This window comes from Pipistrellus hanaki (assembly GCF_964339955.1).
Source record: "Pipistrellus hanaki genome assembly, chromosome: 9".
NCBI lineage: Eukaryota > Metazoa > Chordata > Mammalia > Chiroptera > Vespertilionidae > Pipistrellus > Pipistrellus hanaki.
Genome location: NC_140511.1, coordinates 63,374,283 through 63,392,039, shown reverse-complemented (window position 1 = coordinate 63,392,039; position 17,757 = coordinate 63,374,283). Strand labels below are relative to the sequence as shown.

The 17,757-nt window shown below is 38.2% G+C and overlaps 1 protein-coding gene across 1 annotated transcript; it reads left to right on the top strand.

Annotated features, from left to right (window-relative positions):
• Positions 1-1,173: 1,173 nt before the first annotated feature.
• Positions 1,174-11,041, top strand: LOC311627561 (membrane-spanning 4-domains subfamily A member 5-like; the record flags this gene model as incomplete). Its single annotated transcript, XM_084894066.1, has 5 exons — positions 1,174-1,326; positions 3,815-3,943; positions 6,791-6,847; positions 9,373-9,525; positions 10,931-11,041. The coding sequence occupies 5 exons, from the start codon at positions 1,174-1,176 to the stop codon at positions 11,039-11,041; spliced, it is 603 nt and encodes a 200-aa protein (XP_084750192.1).
• Between the last annotated feature and the right edge of the window lie 6,716 nt (positions 11,042-17,757).

Here is a 17,757-nt window from a genome sequence, read left to right as displayed (position 1 = left end):
AGATGTATCTGGGAGAGAAACTGGGTTTTATCATTATTCATGGATAAAATCTAGAGCTATTATCATTTATGAATTTAAAATCAAGAGAAAATGAAAGGACTTGGGAACCACTAAGTAGGGGATATCTGGTCACACTAATTAACTGCTTCTGTCAAATTCTCTAGAATGTGGATATTTTGCAGTAGAGAAGAAATGGGGAGATTTTGCAGTAGAGACAAAGATTAGATACTTAAAAACAAGTAAAATTGAGCTTCAATGGCAATAGGAGAATGGTAAGAGGAAGACCACAGAGAACCTCCCTTGGAATTATCTAGCAAGAGAATTAGAGCAGAAGAAGTAAGAAGCAGAGGACTAATCCTATAAAGAGAATAAATTGTGTCAGATTAGGAGATAAGGAGGAATCTAAGGCTATGGAAAGAAAAAAAAAAAAGGAGTGCACAAATACACATTATGCGAGTACCAATGGGCCTAGCTGATTAGCAGAAGACTGTGAAGTTCCACATCCCATGTTGAAATGGAGAAATGAGGTAAAATAACTTCTGGAATAGGTCAGTGTGACATTTCCAATGTTTTATAGCTAAGCACATAAAGACATATAAGACATGCAACTGATAAAGAGCCAACCAAAATGAACTTTGGAAAAAAATGTGGACATAAAGCAAAAGCAAAACACCTGGCCACCATGATTAAAAAACAAAATGATAATAATAATTGTCTATTTTAAGTAATGGCTAATTAATTTTAGGGCCAGAGGAGTTTTCCCCTTTACCTGACTCAAAAGAAATGTTCACAATACTCTTTTATTTGGAAATTGAAATGTCTTTATAGATTTCTAGTCCAACCTGATCAATGTACATATAAGGAAGCTGAAACTAAGAGAGGGGATATGACCCTCCCAAAGTCATAGGGAATTTATGACTGAACCATAATCCTTATGTGAACCAGGACTACCAGTCAGGCTCTCCAACCCTCCAGACCTGGGTCTTTTACTCATTCATCTTCTTGAGATCTTGACCTGAGATTCCATGACTCTGTGACTTTATGGTTCTAGAATCCCAAGACAAAGCCCAACAATGTCAGTGCCCCAGACAGCCTTGGGACACAATAAGAGCATGGTCTAGATTGAAGTACCAACTAAATAATTTTACACTTCAAAATATCAACTATACCATCATGGATTCAAACTCTGCACAACATCCTGTATTTATGGTATTTCCTCCGGAGGTCACTGCTTCAGAATTGCAGTCAATGAAAAATACAGTCACAGCCTATGAATCTACCATGCCCTTCTTAAAATATTTTACTAAGAAAATAAAAATCTTTGGGGTAAGTAAGATTTTCCCCAATGTAAATGCTACTGAAGGCATGTTAGGAATGTAATATGTGTGTTCCCCGAAATTCATATTTGATGCCATAATCCCAACATGATGGTATCTAGAGGCAGGGAATTTGTGGGATAATTATTTTACTAATAAGTAGGGGGTCAGAGTGCTAGGTTTCTTTGTGAGGATGCAACAGAGAAGTCTATAGTCTATAAGCCAGAAGAGGGTCTTTACCAGAAACTGATTATTCTGGTACCCTGACCTTAGACTTTCAGTCTTCAGAACTGAGAGAAATAAATTTCTGTTGTTTATAAGTCACTGGGTCTATGATACTTGGTTAAAGCAGCCCAAGTTGACTAAGACAAGATATTGGTACCAAAAAGTAGGCTGCTGTTATAACAAATATTTTAAAATGTGAAAGCAGCTTTGGAGATGGGCAATGGGTAGAGGCTAGAAGAGTTTTGAAGTACATGCTAGAAGAAGCTGAGATTGCCCTGAAGGAACTGGTAAAAAGCAATTTTAGTGAGAGCTCACAAAGTAAAGAGGAGAGCTATATAGGAAGGCTCCATCATCTTAGAGAGTGAACTTGACTGGACAGATTGAATATGGGGTGGTGTTACCCATGGAATATTCAAGTGGGGATGTTTGACAAGAGCTAAAAATATGCATCTGGAATTAAGGAAAATGATATTGTTTACAACTCAACTACATTAAGGTAATAGTTGCAATGGGAGTACATGAGATTCCTCAGATGGAGGTGGATGGGAATGAAAGAGGGCAAGGACACAGACTCTTCTTTTGTATACCTTCCATTCTTCATGTAATTCTCATCAATCTTTCCCAGCATTCATCAAACCACTGCTTGGTGTGGTAGTGCATCACAAGTGTGGCATAGAGACAAAAAGTAGAAAAGATGGGGAGTGCTGTGAATCCTGGGACATGACAATACCTCCATAGGCTCAAAGAATGGGTCATTGACATAAGGGTTTCTGACAGACCACTGCTATTTGAGACAATGCCTGCATGATGATTTAGAATTCAGTACTTTTCAAACTTTAACATTTATATACCACAGACTTGGTGGTTTCCCCCCAAGCTTTGTAAAGATGTAATTGACATATAACTTTGTAAAGTTTAAGGTGTATAATCTGGTGGTTTGATACATATGCATATTGCAAAATGTTTACCACAATAGGGTTAGGTATCACATCTTTCATATAATTGCCATTTTTTGTTGTTGTATGCTGAGAACATTAAAACTCAACTCTCATAGTAACTTTCAAGCATAAAATACAGTGCTGTTAATTGTAGTCACCATGCTGTACCTTAGAGCTTGGGACTTAACTGAAAGTTTGTACCTTTTGACCAACATCTCCATATTCTCCCCAACCTCTGAGCCTTTAACAACCACTATTCTACTCTTTGATTCTGTGAATTCAATGCCTTTAGATTCCACACACAAAGTACTTGTCTTTCTCTTACTCCACTTAGCATAATTTCTTCAAGGTCCATCCATGTTATTGCAAATGGCAGAATTTTCTCTTTTATACTGAATTAGTGCCTGGTGCATGGATTCATGCACATTGTAAGGAAATTAATTGAAGGTGGCTGGTGGGGTGGGACTGGGTGAGACAGGCCAGTCATACCCTAGAACCAAACCTCCCATGGTCCCTCCCCAGCCGGCTGCACCTGGGGCGGCGCCATGGCTCGGAGGCCAACTGTGGAGTGAGAGGGGTCTCTCTGGCAGGTGGGGTCCCTCAGCCTGGCCTGCGGGGTCAGGCTGAAACTGGCTCTTCAACATCCTCTAAGGGGTCCTGGATTGCGAGAAGGCAGTTCTTGGGTGACACACCCCAGAATCAGGCTCCCTCCTCTCTATTTCCAGGTGTGCACCAAGTCACTCCAGCTCAGCAGCTCCCTGGTGCTCACTGAGCATCATAGTTATTGGTCGGATGGTCAGACAGTAACTTAGCCTTTTAGATAGATAGATAGATAGATAGATAGATAGATAGATAGATAATAGAATTTAATTTTCTTTATCTACCTAGATTGTTCTCATATCTTATCTATTGTAAATAATGATGTGATAAATGCAATAGCACAAATTTTTCTTTGAGGTAGTGATTACGTTTCCTTAGGATATATACCTAGAAGTGGGACTGCTGGGCCATATAGTAGCTCTATTTTGAATTTTAGCCTGGGGATTTTATTCAGTAAGTATAGGATTGTGCATAATAATTTGCACCTCTAATTCTTAGGTGATCCTAAGGCTGCCAATCCATTGACTACATCTTCAGGAGCATTGATTTAAATAAATTTTCTCATTATCAAATACTAAGTAGAGGGATCTGGAAATTCCTGGGTACATAATAAAGAGGCTTCTACTACCCTTCTCTATTTATAAAAGAGGATAATTGCCATGTCCATTTATCAAAAAGAGATCTAAATTTTCTAAAGGGGTTTTCCCTTATTGTGTCCTTTTCCTCTCTTTACAGACTATCCAGATACTGCTTGGACTGATGAACTTTTCTTTTGGGATAATTTTCTTTTTCATGTTTGAAGAACCATACCCAAGGTTCCCCTTTATATTTGTTACAGGATATCCATTCTGGAGCTCCATTTTGGTGAGTATAGTAAATCAAGTTCAATGTGAAGCCATGTCAACAGGGATATTAGAGAATTCTTAGTTTCAAAATGAGCAATATACAGTTATATGATAGGCTTTGAAATGCCAAAATAAAAATGAGCCTTGTTGAAATTATTTCCCCATTAATTCATTAGTTACTGATATTCCATCATTGAGTCTTGAAGTTCCTTTGGGAATATTTCTTTGGGTCTTGAGGTTATTTGTCCATTCATTCATTCAAATGAGTTACCATTTGAGCCAGATACATAGAAGAAAGCAACCAGGATTCAAAGGTTAATAAAATACATGGGCCCTGATTTTGAAAAACAGTGTGGCTACTCCTCTAAAAAATTAAAACAAGACCCAGCAATTTCAATTCTGGGAATATATCCAAAGGAAATAAAAACATTACGTCAAAGAGATATCTATACCCCCATATTCATAGCAGCACTATTTACAACAGCCAAGACATGGAAGGAAAAAAGCTGTGTTCTACAGAAAAATGGATAAAGAAGTTTGCACACACATAATAGAATTTTCTGTCATAAAAATGAGGATATCCTGCCAATTGTGACAATATAGATGAAACTTAAGATCATTATGCTAAGCAAAATAAGCTAGATAGAGAAATACAAATACTGTATGATCTCATTTAAATGTTTAATTAAAAGGGCGTAAGGGTAAAAAGGATTACGATGATGAAAGAATATTTGAATTTAGGTGGTGGGCACACAAAGCAATATACAGATGATGTCATAGAATTGAAACCTATATAATTAAAAAATATATATTTTTCACTTACTCCAGAGAGGAAGGGAGAGAGAGAGAGTCACAAAAACATTAATGATGAATCATTGATTGGCTGATTCCTGCACACCCCACACCAAGGACTGAGTCCAAAACCAGGCATATGCCCTGACTAAGAATTGAACTGTGATCTCCTAGTTCATAGGTCAATACTCAACCACTTAGCCACGTCAGCTGAGCTGAAACCTATATAATTTTATTAACCAACATGATCCCTAAATTTTTAATTAAAACAAAAGTGATCAGATTTGACATTACCAAGAGCAGGGATGGTGTCAAAGGACATAAACTCCCAATTATAAGATTAAAAAAGTACATGATGACTGTTTAACACTGTTGTATAATATATATGATATATATTTTTTAATATATTTTTTTTGATTTTTTACAGAGAAGAAGGGAGAGGGATAGAGAGCTAGAAACATGGATGACAGAGAAACATTGACCAACTGCCTCCTGCACACCCCCTACTGGGGATGGGCCCGCAACCAATGTACATGCCCTTTGACCAGAATCAAACCTGAGACCTTTCAGTCCGCAGGCCGTTGCTCTATCCACTGAGCCAAACTGGTTTCAGCAATATATATCATATTTTTAAGAGGGTACCTCCTAAAAGTCCTCATCACAAGAAAAAAAATATATTTTCTTTATTTTCCCTTTTTGTTTTATATTTAAATGAGAAGATGGATGCTAACTAAAGTTATTATGGTGATCATTTAATGATATATGTAAGATCATTATGCTCACACCCTAAACTTATATAGTGATGTATGCCAATTATCTATATGAATAAAAATATAATATGTAAATTGGTCAGGATGCCCTCACAGTAATGACCAAACAGCAGGCTGTGTGGGGTGACCAGGTCAGCAGGGGGGGGGGGCGGATGGTGGTGCAGTTGGAGGTGACCAGGCTGGCAGTGGGGACAGTAAAGGGTGAACAGGTCAGCAGTGTGGCAGTTAGGGACAATCACCAGGCAGACAGGAAGGTGAGCAGTTAGGAGCTAGCAGTCCTGGATTGTGAGAGGGATGTCCAACTGCCAGTTTAGACCCTACCCCTAGCACATACCCTGCGGGGTCCTGGACTGGAGAGGGTGCAGGCTGAGCTGAGGGGACTCCCCCTCCCCCTGTGCACGAATTTTGTTTCTCAACAAAACTGGGAGAAAACAAAAAACAACCAAACAAAAATAAAACATGAAAAAATGACCATGCGGTGTGATGAATGGTGACAGAGGACACACAAGCTGTCTCTATAGGAAAAGCACTTAAAAAATAGAGGGAAGTTTTCCTAGAGATATTCTAGCTTGACTAAGTTTAAAGAATTTTAATCAGATGAAGACACATGGAGGAAGGGAGTGGGGGGTGGTTGGGTGTAAGAGGTAGGGTGTTTTGCTGTATGTCAAGGGAAAAACATGAACAACATAAGAGAAAAACTTAAAGTATGGGGAACGCTTTTTATTCTGTAAGAGTTCAGTGCAGAGAGTAAGAGGGGAGGAATGAGGTTGAAAAAATACCACACAATGAACTAGAAATTAAAAAATGGATAAACTGTGATCAAATTTGAAATTTCTCTTAGACAATGATCCGACCACTATGACTTATCACAATGAAAATTTTAGTATTTTTATATAAATCCCAGAATATTAGCTGCAACTCTGCTTTTGTTACCATCCAAGAGAACACATCAGATTGCACATAGGTAGAAAGGATGTTTTCTACAGAAATGATGGAATCTGATCTTATTGGTTGTAAATTGAATTGACATCAGTATGTCATGATGTCTGCAATAGCTATAAAAGGAAGATGGATGAGAAAAATGAAATCTCAGTAAAGTTTTAAAAAATTCTCATGTTGAAATAAATAGTTAAAGCTAAATCAAATATCTAGTCCAATATTTTGTTCACTATTAATTTATGGACAACCCATCCAAGGCATCTCACCTTTTTTACTCCTCTGTTGGCCTGTGAAAGGGACATGTAGAAGTCTATCCTCTGAGAACTCTTTATGTCCATCACTAAGATATCTATTCTTTCTAACAGTTCATTTATTCTGGAGCCTGCCTAATTGCATTGGAAAGAAAAGGCACACAAACTGTGGTGAGTTATATTTCCCCTTTATTAAAACAGTATTTATAACTTTGAAATAATTCCTTTGAGTCTTGACAATGAATTTGGAAAATCATTAAGCCACTATAACTCCAAAAACTGATAATTATTGATATTAATCAATGTTATTTGCTTACTTTTTTCATAGAATCATAAAACATTAGAGCCAAAAGCAAGTTTCCTAGGTCATCCAGTTTAATTCTGATTTTATATATAGACATCAAGGCATAGATTAAATGACTTGTCCAAGTTCTTTAGCCAAAGGGAAGATGGTATTATTACAGTATCTCACTCATTCTTTTTTTATTTTTTATTATTGCTAATACTCACCAGAGGATATTTTTCCATTGATTTTTTTAGAGAGAGTGATTTTAGAGAGAGTGGAAGGAAGTGGGGCAGACTGATAGAACCCTCTCACATTGATTGGTTGCCCCCTGCATGCTCCCCAGCCTGCAACCGAAGTATGTGCCCTTGACAAGAATTGAACTCAAGACCCTTCAGCCTGTGGGCCAACATAAGTATTTCTGTTGCCTACTGCATACCAGACACTTTGACAGGCAGTCATTTGACACTTATATGATAGGCACACTATGTAAATGGCATAATTTAACCTGATATGCAAAATCAGAAAATAAATGTGTTAATGAATGCAAAACTTTAACTTACAGATAAACTATAAGCAGCATATTTTTTTTTTACTTTTCTCAAATAATCAAAGCTATGAGATATTAATAAGCCAATAAGTTATATTCAGCAAAGAATGACACTAATATATATATATATATATATATATATACACACACACACACACACACTAGAGGCCTGGTGAATGAAATTTGTGCACAGGGGCTGGGGATATCCTTCAGCCCAGCCTGCACCCCTCTCCAATCTGGGACCCCTCAAGGGTCCAGGACTGCTGGCTCCCAATTTCTCTCCTGCCTGCCTTCCTGATTTCCCCTAACCACTTCTGTCTGCCAGCCTGATCACCCCCTAACCACTCCCATGCCAGCCTAATTGATGTCTAATTGCTCCCCTGCCAGCCTGGTCACCTCTAACTGCCCTCCCCTGCACGGTTGATTGCCTCCAACTGCCCTCCCCTGTTGGCCATCTTGTGCTGGTCATCTTGTGTCTACATGGGGGCAGGATCTTTGACCACATGGGGGCAGCCATCTTGTGTGTTGGAGTGATGGTCAATCTGCATATTACTTTTTTATTAGATAGGATAGAGGCCTGGTGCACAGGTGGGAGCCAGCTGGTTTGCCCTGAAGGGTGTCCTGGATCAGGGTCGGGGCTCCCTTGGGGAGTGGGGTGGCCCTAGTGAGGGGCCTGTGGTGGTTTGCAGGCTGGCCACGCCCCCTATCGACCCAAGTAGAGGCCCTGGTATCTGGAATTTATTTACCTTCTACAATTGAAACTTTGTAGCCTGGAGCAGAGCCAAGCCTCCTGTTTGGATTTGTTTACCTTCTATAATTGAAATTTTGTAGCCTTGAGTGGAGGCCTAGGCCAGCAAGGGCAGGCGAAAAGATTGGCTTCCCTTGTTGCTTGGGAAACCCAAGCCTCTCTCCTGTTCTTTGTGGCTGTAGCCATCTTGGTTGGGTTTATTTGCATAGTCGCTCTGATTGGCTGGTGGGCATGGCTTGTGGGTGTAACGAAGTGACGGTTAATTTATATATTACTCTTTTATTAGGTAGGATGTATGTGTGTTATATATATAATATACAGTATACAATATATATAGTATAGTATATACATACATACAAATATATATATGATGTATATATATACTATACTATATATTGTATACAATATATATAGTATAGTATATAGTATACAATATATATAGTATAGTATATACATACAAATATATATATAATGTATATATATAATATATAGTATACAGCAGTGTTTCCCAAAGTGTGGTACACGTACCCCCAGGGGTATGGGAAGAGTTTGGTGGGGGTATGCGTTGCACTGGAGTTTGGTGGGGATATACACTGCACTGTGCTTAGCTGCGTCTAATTCTACATTCTCATGAGTATGAGGGATACTCAGCATTACGAAAATTATAGAAGGGGTACACATATGTCAAAAGTTTGGGAAACACTGGTATACAGTATACTAGTATATGTTAAATATATATGTAATATATGTATAAGTATAATATATATATTAAACAGAGTCATAAATAAGTTTGATCAGAGCATCAAAATGCAATGTGGCTATCGCTAAGAACTTTTATTGTCCAGTGTGTACCTCTCCCCCTAATTAAATAGGATTTAAATTAGGCACAGATTATGGGGGCTGGAAGGATTATTAAAAGTTCACTGGTTCCCCTTATTCTGTAGATGAGGACCTGAAGCCCAGTTAGGTGAAAGGACATTCATAAGATGATATGGCTGCTTAGTAGCATTGTAGTGCTGAGACCAAAATCCTGCTGCCCAGTCTCCTCACCCATTGTTTTGTCTATAGACTCAGATGGAGCCTGGTAATTGTGTTATGTTTTTACTCTCTTTCAGATGAGGATGAGCCAAACAATGAATTGTTTTAGTGTCCTGGCAGCAATAGTTGGAATCATTCTCCTTGTACTTGGTTTCATTCTAGATCGAAACTACCTTTGTGGCTATTCTGGAGAAGTTAGTGAGTGTAAGGCTGTTAACACCCTATTCATTGTAAGTATGCTGCATTTTCTAGGGTGAGGAGTAATGTGTTTAATCATAAAGGTTTATTAGAACCTAATCAGCACCATCCAAATAATGTTGCAGACAAATGTATTATTTAATTCACAAACATGTAAGAAATAATAGCATCTAATAGGCATTCAACCAGGCATTTAGAATAGAACAATAAATGTATTATTACCCCAACTTGAGAAATTCACAGATGAATACAGAAGATAAAACATATGCATCAATGAGAATAATATATAAAAAAGTGATATATTAGAAGAAAAATCAGGTATAACAGTATGGTAGTAGTTATAGCCCTGGATGCACATTAGAATCATGAGTGGAGCGTTTTTATGGTTTTGGTTTTAATATTTAGACTGGGTTTCTGACAAAACATGATAGATTGAAAACAGGCATTTATTTCTGCTCTTCTGAACTTAGTATAAAGGCACGTAAAAGATATGAATTTTCATGGAGAGAGAAAATAGCCAGTAAGATCCATAAAAAATTGCTGAGAAATTTGAAAACCAATCATCTAAGAAAAAGGGGATCCTAATAGAAGGGGTTCCATATTTTTTCATATGGAAGATTTGAAGGAACAGAATGTATTGGACCACAGAAAACAGGGGAGAAGAGAATAGATTAATTTTGGTAATAGTAAAATGAGATGTGTGAATTGATCCTAGTCTAGAAACAAAGAAAAATGCTACATTAAAAAAAAAAACAAACCCACACTTTGTCGAAACCGGTTTGGCTCAGTGGATAGAGCATTGGCCTGTGGACTGAAAGGTCCCAGGTTTGAGTCCGGTCAAGGGCATGTACCTTGGATGTGGGCACATCCCCAGTAGGGATTGTGCAAGAGGCAGCTGATCGATGATTCTCTCTCATCGATGTTTCTAGCTTTCCATCCCTCTCTCTTCCTCTATGTAAAAAATCAATAAAATATATATATTTAAAAACCCACACTTTTTAAAAACAATTTAAAAACATTGAAAAGCTGCTAAATCACCTGGATCACCTACCTCAATTTTTTTTTTTAAAAGAAAGCTTAATCTGAAATCTGTCAATAAAATACCAAAGAGCAATAAAGCTACTATACCTCAAGAAAATTTGCCAATGTTGCCCATTTGGAATCTGATTCTAGTCTAAGTGCATTAAGAAGAAAGAAATGAAGACCTGTGCAATGTTGTGCTCTGCACAGTAGGGTACCACACTGTGCTGTGCTAAGTAGTACTGTGCTAAAATATTTGTATATTGCAATGAGCCTCTACTAATTTGCTTTGTAAGCATTAGCTACATTTGATATGTGGGGGAACTTTCTTATCTGGACATTGTTACCTCGTTATCATCTGAAAAACCATTATTGTGCTAATACCTTGATGCTTTCATTTTTTTTCTTCTGTTACAGGGAATTTTGATTATGCTGGTAGTCTTCAGCACCACTGAACTACTCATTGCTATATTTTACTCAATTTTTAGCAGGTCCTTTGACTGCTGTGATTGTGAGGAATGGTGTTGAAAATCACTGTGCAAATAAAGAAGTGAGATAATATCATGGAGAGATTAATTATATTTGTGAGAAACAGCCAAAAGGAACATAGGATGTTAAAGCTTGTAACTCTGTGAAGCAAAGGGGAGGGACTCAGGGGAATGGGGCTGGGGAAAATTTCGACTGATAAAATACATCCGCGTCTTTGAAATGTCATTTCCTCCTCTCCCAGAATCACATGGTCACTTTGGTGTCACCTCCTTCTGTCAGTCATGCATTCACTGAAGCAGTGTGGTGTTGCTGCTACCACAAACAGACAAAGGAATCAGAGTCCAGGATGTGCAGAAACCAGGTCCTACTGATTTCACCAGGAGGCTCTATCTCCAAGAGGCTCATGCCCTATTGTCCTGTACACAGATGAGTTATGGGAAGAATGTCTTGGCCCACAAATTTTACAATGATCATGCAGTATCAATATTATCAACTTATAATTACAATAGTAACAATAATGAGGAAAAATATTGGTAAAAGTCAGTACAATGTTCCAAGCACTGTATGTTGTATTTCATGTATATGACTCATTTAACCTCACAAAAAATTCTCAGAGACAAATTTTATTATGAAACTCATTTTATGGACAAGGAAGCTGGCACACAGAGAAGGTAAGTTATGTACCCAAGGTCAATTACAAGGGCAGAGCCATGATATCAACAGACAGTGTGTCTCCAGGGCCCAAGGTCTTAATACATATGCCGGCATCTTTGAAACTTTTGCTCTCAGAACCCCTCTTATACTTTAAAGACTCATTACATAATGCTACAATTAAACCTTTATTAACATAACTATATTTTTCAAAATATAAAAATAGTGTGGAGAGTGGCACTGATAAAAAGTTTTACAAGTCTCTTTTTATAGGTTACTTAAAATTCTTTTCTCTTTTTTTTTAGCTTTATTGAGTCATAGTTTGTATACAAAAATTGTACATTAATGTATGCATACTCCCAATATCATCACCATAACCAAGATACTAAACATATTCATCACCTCCAAAAATTTCCTTGTATTCTTTTGTTATGTTTTTATTTTGCTTTTGTTTTTGGTATGAACACAACATGAAATTTGTCCTCAGAATATTTTACAGTGCACAATACCATATTATTAGCTGTAAGTGCCCTATTGTACAGAAAATTCCTAAAATTTACTCATTCTCATAAAAAAACTTTATGCCCATTGAAAAACAAATCCCCATATAATTTTACTGTCAATTTACATCACCTGAAGAACTTTTATAAACCCAATGCACCACATACTACAACAAACCAATGAAATCAGAATGTGATGAGAACTGGGCACCAATAATTTTCAAAGATCTCCAGGTAACTCCAATGCAAAGGTTAAGGACCACCATTTCTCTTAATGGGAGATGAGCAGACTCTCTTAACTTCTTTTGAATTCAACCTATTGTGACATCTCCTGTGGGCTGTGGAGAATACCACTGCAAACTCATGGGAAGAGGTCAGTAGGTCTTAGTATCATTATGAAATTTTGTTCTGAGTTCACAGGTCCCCAACCTCCTAAAAGTGCCTCAAGGACTCCAGAAGTTCCCCAGACCACACTTTAAGGACAGCTGCCTTATAGAGCTCGCTCTTCTGCCATCTCATTTAATTGTCATGACAGTCCCGAGAGGTTTGATTGACGTATGCCACATTCATAAAAACTGAAATTCAACATGGTTAACTTTCCTGGGACCACAAAGGGGAATTAGAACCAGGATTTGAAGCAAGATCTCCAACTACAAATCCCATTGTCCTATGCTTGTATTGGCATAAAAGTACTTGGCACATTCAAAGAAAGAAACTATCTGGCTTTCATTTTTGCTGTGAGCTGGAAAGAGATCAGCCTATAGGTGGGGATGGGGAAATGAAGTTCTGATGAAAAATATGTTTTTTAAATATTTATTTTAAAATATTTCCACTGGAGTGAGGTTCTGATAAAGAAAAAAATATATTTGGTGACAGCTGAGTGAAGTTCAGATGTGTAAGGTTTGAGATAGATTTAAGGGTGAAAAGCTTTTACCTCATGGTCAGGACTTTTAAGTTAGACCTAGTTTTAAATATCAGTTGACTTGAACAAATTAACCTTCATAAGCTTTAAATTTCTAGTTTAAAATACAATAATACCTCCCAGGTGGGTTTCCATGAGGGGTAAGTGAACAATGTAAACTGGTTTTATCAGTGCCTGGAACTTAAAAATCACTTAGGAAATGGGTACATTTTCATTTAAATTTATATTTGATGTTTTCTTGCTTTCCAAAATCACACTTTATCACTTACTCATGACTATGGGTGAGTTTCCCCCACTTCCTGAACATTCATTTCCACTGATTATAAAACAGAATCAAATTATAGTCTTGCCGGACCGGTTTGGCTCAATGGATAGAGCGTCGGCTTGGGGACTGAAGGGTCCCGGGTTCGATTCCAGTCAAGGGCATGTACCTTGGTTGCAGGCATATCCCCAGTAGGGGGTGTGCAAGAGGCAGCTGATCAATGACTCTCTCTCATCGATGTTTCTAACTCTCTCTCTCCCTTCCTCTCTATATAAAAATCAATAAAATATATTTTTTAAAAAATTATAGTCTTATATGGACAATGCTTGGCATATAAATAGGTATTCAACCGATGTAACTTTCCTAACTGTCAAAAATGTAAAGTAGTCCCCCAGGACAGAAAGAGGACCTTTTATACTACAAAGCTCTTAAGTACGCAAATCTACATTTTCCTGAGTTTTAATTATTTATAAGTATAACATTGGGATTTTTCAACTTGTAACCAAGTTCTATTTGCAACTTGGTAGGGAGGGGGGTAAAGGGTAAAAGCCGACAAATACTCTGAGCAGCCAGATTATTATGATCTCTGAATGGATAACAATCTGCTGGCCACTCAGTGTGTGTGTGTGTGTGTGTGTGTGTGTGTGTGTCTGTGTGTGTGAGGCCCAGTGCATGAATTCGTACATAGGTGGCGTCTGGCCAGCCTGGCCAGGGGGAGGGGACGTGGGCAGTTGGCCGGCCTGCCTGCTGGTCAAAATCCTGGTCAAGAGGAGAATTTGCATATTAGCCTTTTATTATATAGGATATACACTGGGGACCCAGATTTTTATGTGTTCACTGATCATAATAATCTGGCCACCCAGTGTATATGGTGATGGAAGAAGATCTGTGCACCCAAAGCAATACACAGATGATTTACCGTAGAATTGTACACTTGAAACCTATGTAATCTTAACTAATGTTACCCTCATAAATTTAATTAATTAATTAATTAATTAATTAATTAAAATATATTTTATTGATTTTTAACAGAGAGAAAGGGAGAGAGATAGAGAGCTAGAAACTTCGATGAGAGAGAAACATCGACCAGCTGCCTCTTGCACACCCCCTACCGGGGATGTGCCTGCAACCAAGGTACATGCCCTTGACCGGAATTGAACCTGGGACCTTTCAGTCCGCAGACCTATGCTCTACCACTGAGCCAAACCAGCTTCGGCTCATAAATTTTAATTTTAAAAAGTAATTATAGTAAGGTCTTCGGTTTCACTTCTGAGGGACCCTAAATCTTCCTAATCAATTCTCTGAAACCAAACCCTCCAGAACCAGTTAGTTCTGATACCAGTGCTTCTTGAGAGTGGAGAGGGCTGATCACTGACATGGGAGGCAGTACCCAAGTAGTGGTATCTTTCACAGCACTGCAGAGAACAAGACAATCAGATCCTATGAAATTGCTGCTTGCAAGGAACACACAAGTCAAAGCCTACAAATAATGAGGACAGTACATCGTAATGGCATTGTGAAATGTAGAAACTACATTGTGAAATGTACTTTTCATAAGAGGGGACAAATGTTTCCAGGATAAAAATAAATAGGGGTACTAGGAGGCGGGGAGAATAAAAGGAAGAAAAATTCCTATCAGGCAAATGCTGACTAAATCAAACTGGAATTGATAAAATTCTATGCAGAGTTTAAGAAAGAGATCATTATATGGAAGTAAGGAAGCCACTAGGTAATGACAAGAGGTTTACTTCAGAGAAAAAAATTTAGTGTATAATTGACCTCATAAAACATCCTCAAACATAACAAAGAAAAAATAATAATGGGACAAATAAAGTGCTACTGACAAACCCAAACTTGGGTTGTCAGCACATTCAAGACTTTAAAGGTCAATCTAGCCAAACTGGCAAAGGCTAGGTGAAAGTTTATTTAAGTTCAAATTCAAGTTTATTTAAGAGCAATCACTCTTGTAGCCACCTAAGTTTGAAAAACACACTCCAAAAAACAGAGTAGCAAACACTCCAAGAAAGAGTTGGGCAAAGTAGGGCCTACACAGAGACAAGGATATGAAGATTCAGGTGTGCAACCCCAATTTGAGACTCACTGATGCCAGGTATTTTCCAAGTCTGACACTGCTACCATGCTCACTGAAATGAAGGCACATCTCTATGTCTGCTCAACATCCTGGACCCAAACCTCAGGCCTCACAATCACCCACAACTCAGACCCTATGAAATTACTGTCCCTGTCACCAATAACTCAAGCAGATACTCAAAGATCCATAACCAGAATATTGAATGGATGGGTGGCAAAGCTAATGTATACTTGATGACAATAAGTTCTCCATTCAAGTGGTAGCCTGTTCCATTGATGAACTACTCCTGGGTAACAGTTTTAATTCTTAAATTTTTCTTTTTAAAATATATTTTATTGATTTTTTTACAGAGAGGAAAGGAGAGGGATAGAGAGCTAGAAATATCGATGAGATATAAACATCAACCAGCTGCCCACAATTAAGGTACATGCCCTTGACGGGAATCGAACCTGGGACCTTTAAGTCTACAGGCCGATGCTCTATCCTCTGGAGCCAAACCGCTTTTGGTGCATTTTTAATTTTTAAAAAATAAATTTATTGGTGTGACACTGGTTAATAAGATTAATCCCAAAGGCAAGGGAAATAAGAGAAAAATTAAACAAATGAGGTGGCATTTTCTTACATGTTGCATCAAAAGCAGCCTTCCAGACCTATTATTAATCATTGGTTTTAACCCTTTGATTCCAAACCACCCTAAAGAAAAGAGTGGTAAAAGGAGAAAAAGAGGAAAGAAGAGAAGAGATTAAATATGAATTAACCTTAGATTCGGCAATAGAGCTACCATAAGTGAGTGGCCTGATTATTATAATCTCTGAATGCATAATAATCTGGCCACTCAGAGTGTGTGTGTGTGTGTGTGTGTGTGTGTGTGTGTGTGCATGAATTTGTGCATGGGTGGGGTCCAGCCATCCTGGCCAGGGGGAGGGGACATGGGCGGTTCCCTGCCTGCCTGCTGATCAAATTCCTGGTCAAGGGGACAATTTGCATATTAGCCTTTTATTATATAGGATATACACTCAGTGGCCAGATTATTATGCATTCAGAGATCAGTGTATTTCAGCCCTTTAGAAAAGGCAAACAATTACGTAACTACAACCCTGGGTCTCTAATTAAATAAGGCAATGGAGAAGAAAATTTAAAAAATAATGAAAAATCCAACATGTAAAATACAGCAGTCCTAATTATTGATAGGCAATCTATTTTAATACCCCCAGAAGATGCCTGAAACCACAGACTGTACTGAAGCCTATATGTATTATATTTTTTCCTACACATACATAATACTTCACAGCCTCTCTTTGTTATATCCAAGTTGCCAGGATCACTAATCTTGCGATTTGGAGCCATTATGAAGTAAAATAAGAGTTACTTGAACACAAGCACTGAGATACCACCACAGTTGATCTCTTAACCTAGACAGCTACTCAGTGACCAGTGGGAAGAAGCATATACAGTGTGGAGATGCTGGACAAAGGGATGATTCATGTCTGGGGTGAGCCAGAGCAGGACAGCATAAGATTTTATCACACTGCTCAGAATGACACACAATTTAAAAATATGAATTGTTTATTTCTGGACTTTTTCATTTAATATTTTCAGACCACAATTGACTGTGGGTAACTAAAACCCCTGAAAGTGAAACCACAAAAAGAGGAGACTACTGTAGAGGCTGCATTATAGTGGGGGTAGGGGGTTCAGTATTTTGGGGCAAAACTTCCGTTGATTCATCTCTTAAATGTTTGCACTCTCCTGGCTATGAGCTTCCTCCATTCCCTCATTTGATCTGGCATTGTGCTTGATAGCCTCAGCTCCAGCCCAGAATTAAAAGAGAGGGGACACAAGGGAATTAAACAGATGGAGGAAAAGGTAGGTTTGCAGGTAAAAGTACTATTTCAATTTATAACCCCAAACCTGAAACTCTTGTCTCAAGCTTTTGGGGATGTGGTCTACTGCACCAGAGTATATTTTTAGGCCATTTCTTCTAAATCCGACACAAGGCACATATGGTCCCACTAGAACGCTAGTATGGGCCAATGAGTCAATATTTGGAGACAGATACACAGAATCTCTCAAGTGTAAGGGCTTAGTGATTATTAATTCTCTCTGCATGGATGCCTCCTTCCCACCTACCCACTCCTAAAAGTGAAGTAAAAAGTTAAAAATGTTCACAGCCCATCTTTGCAAAATTTCAAAAGCCCTTCTTGCCCTTGGGGACCCAATACCCACACCTGCTTACAGGGTGGAGGGTGCAAAGTTCTTCTAATTAAGGTGGTGCAAAGTACGCCATGCAGTCCCTTGGGGTCCTTTTCAAGAAGTGAAACCTTCTGG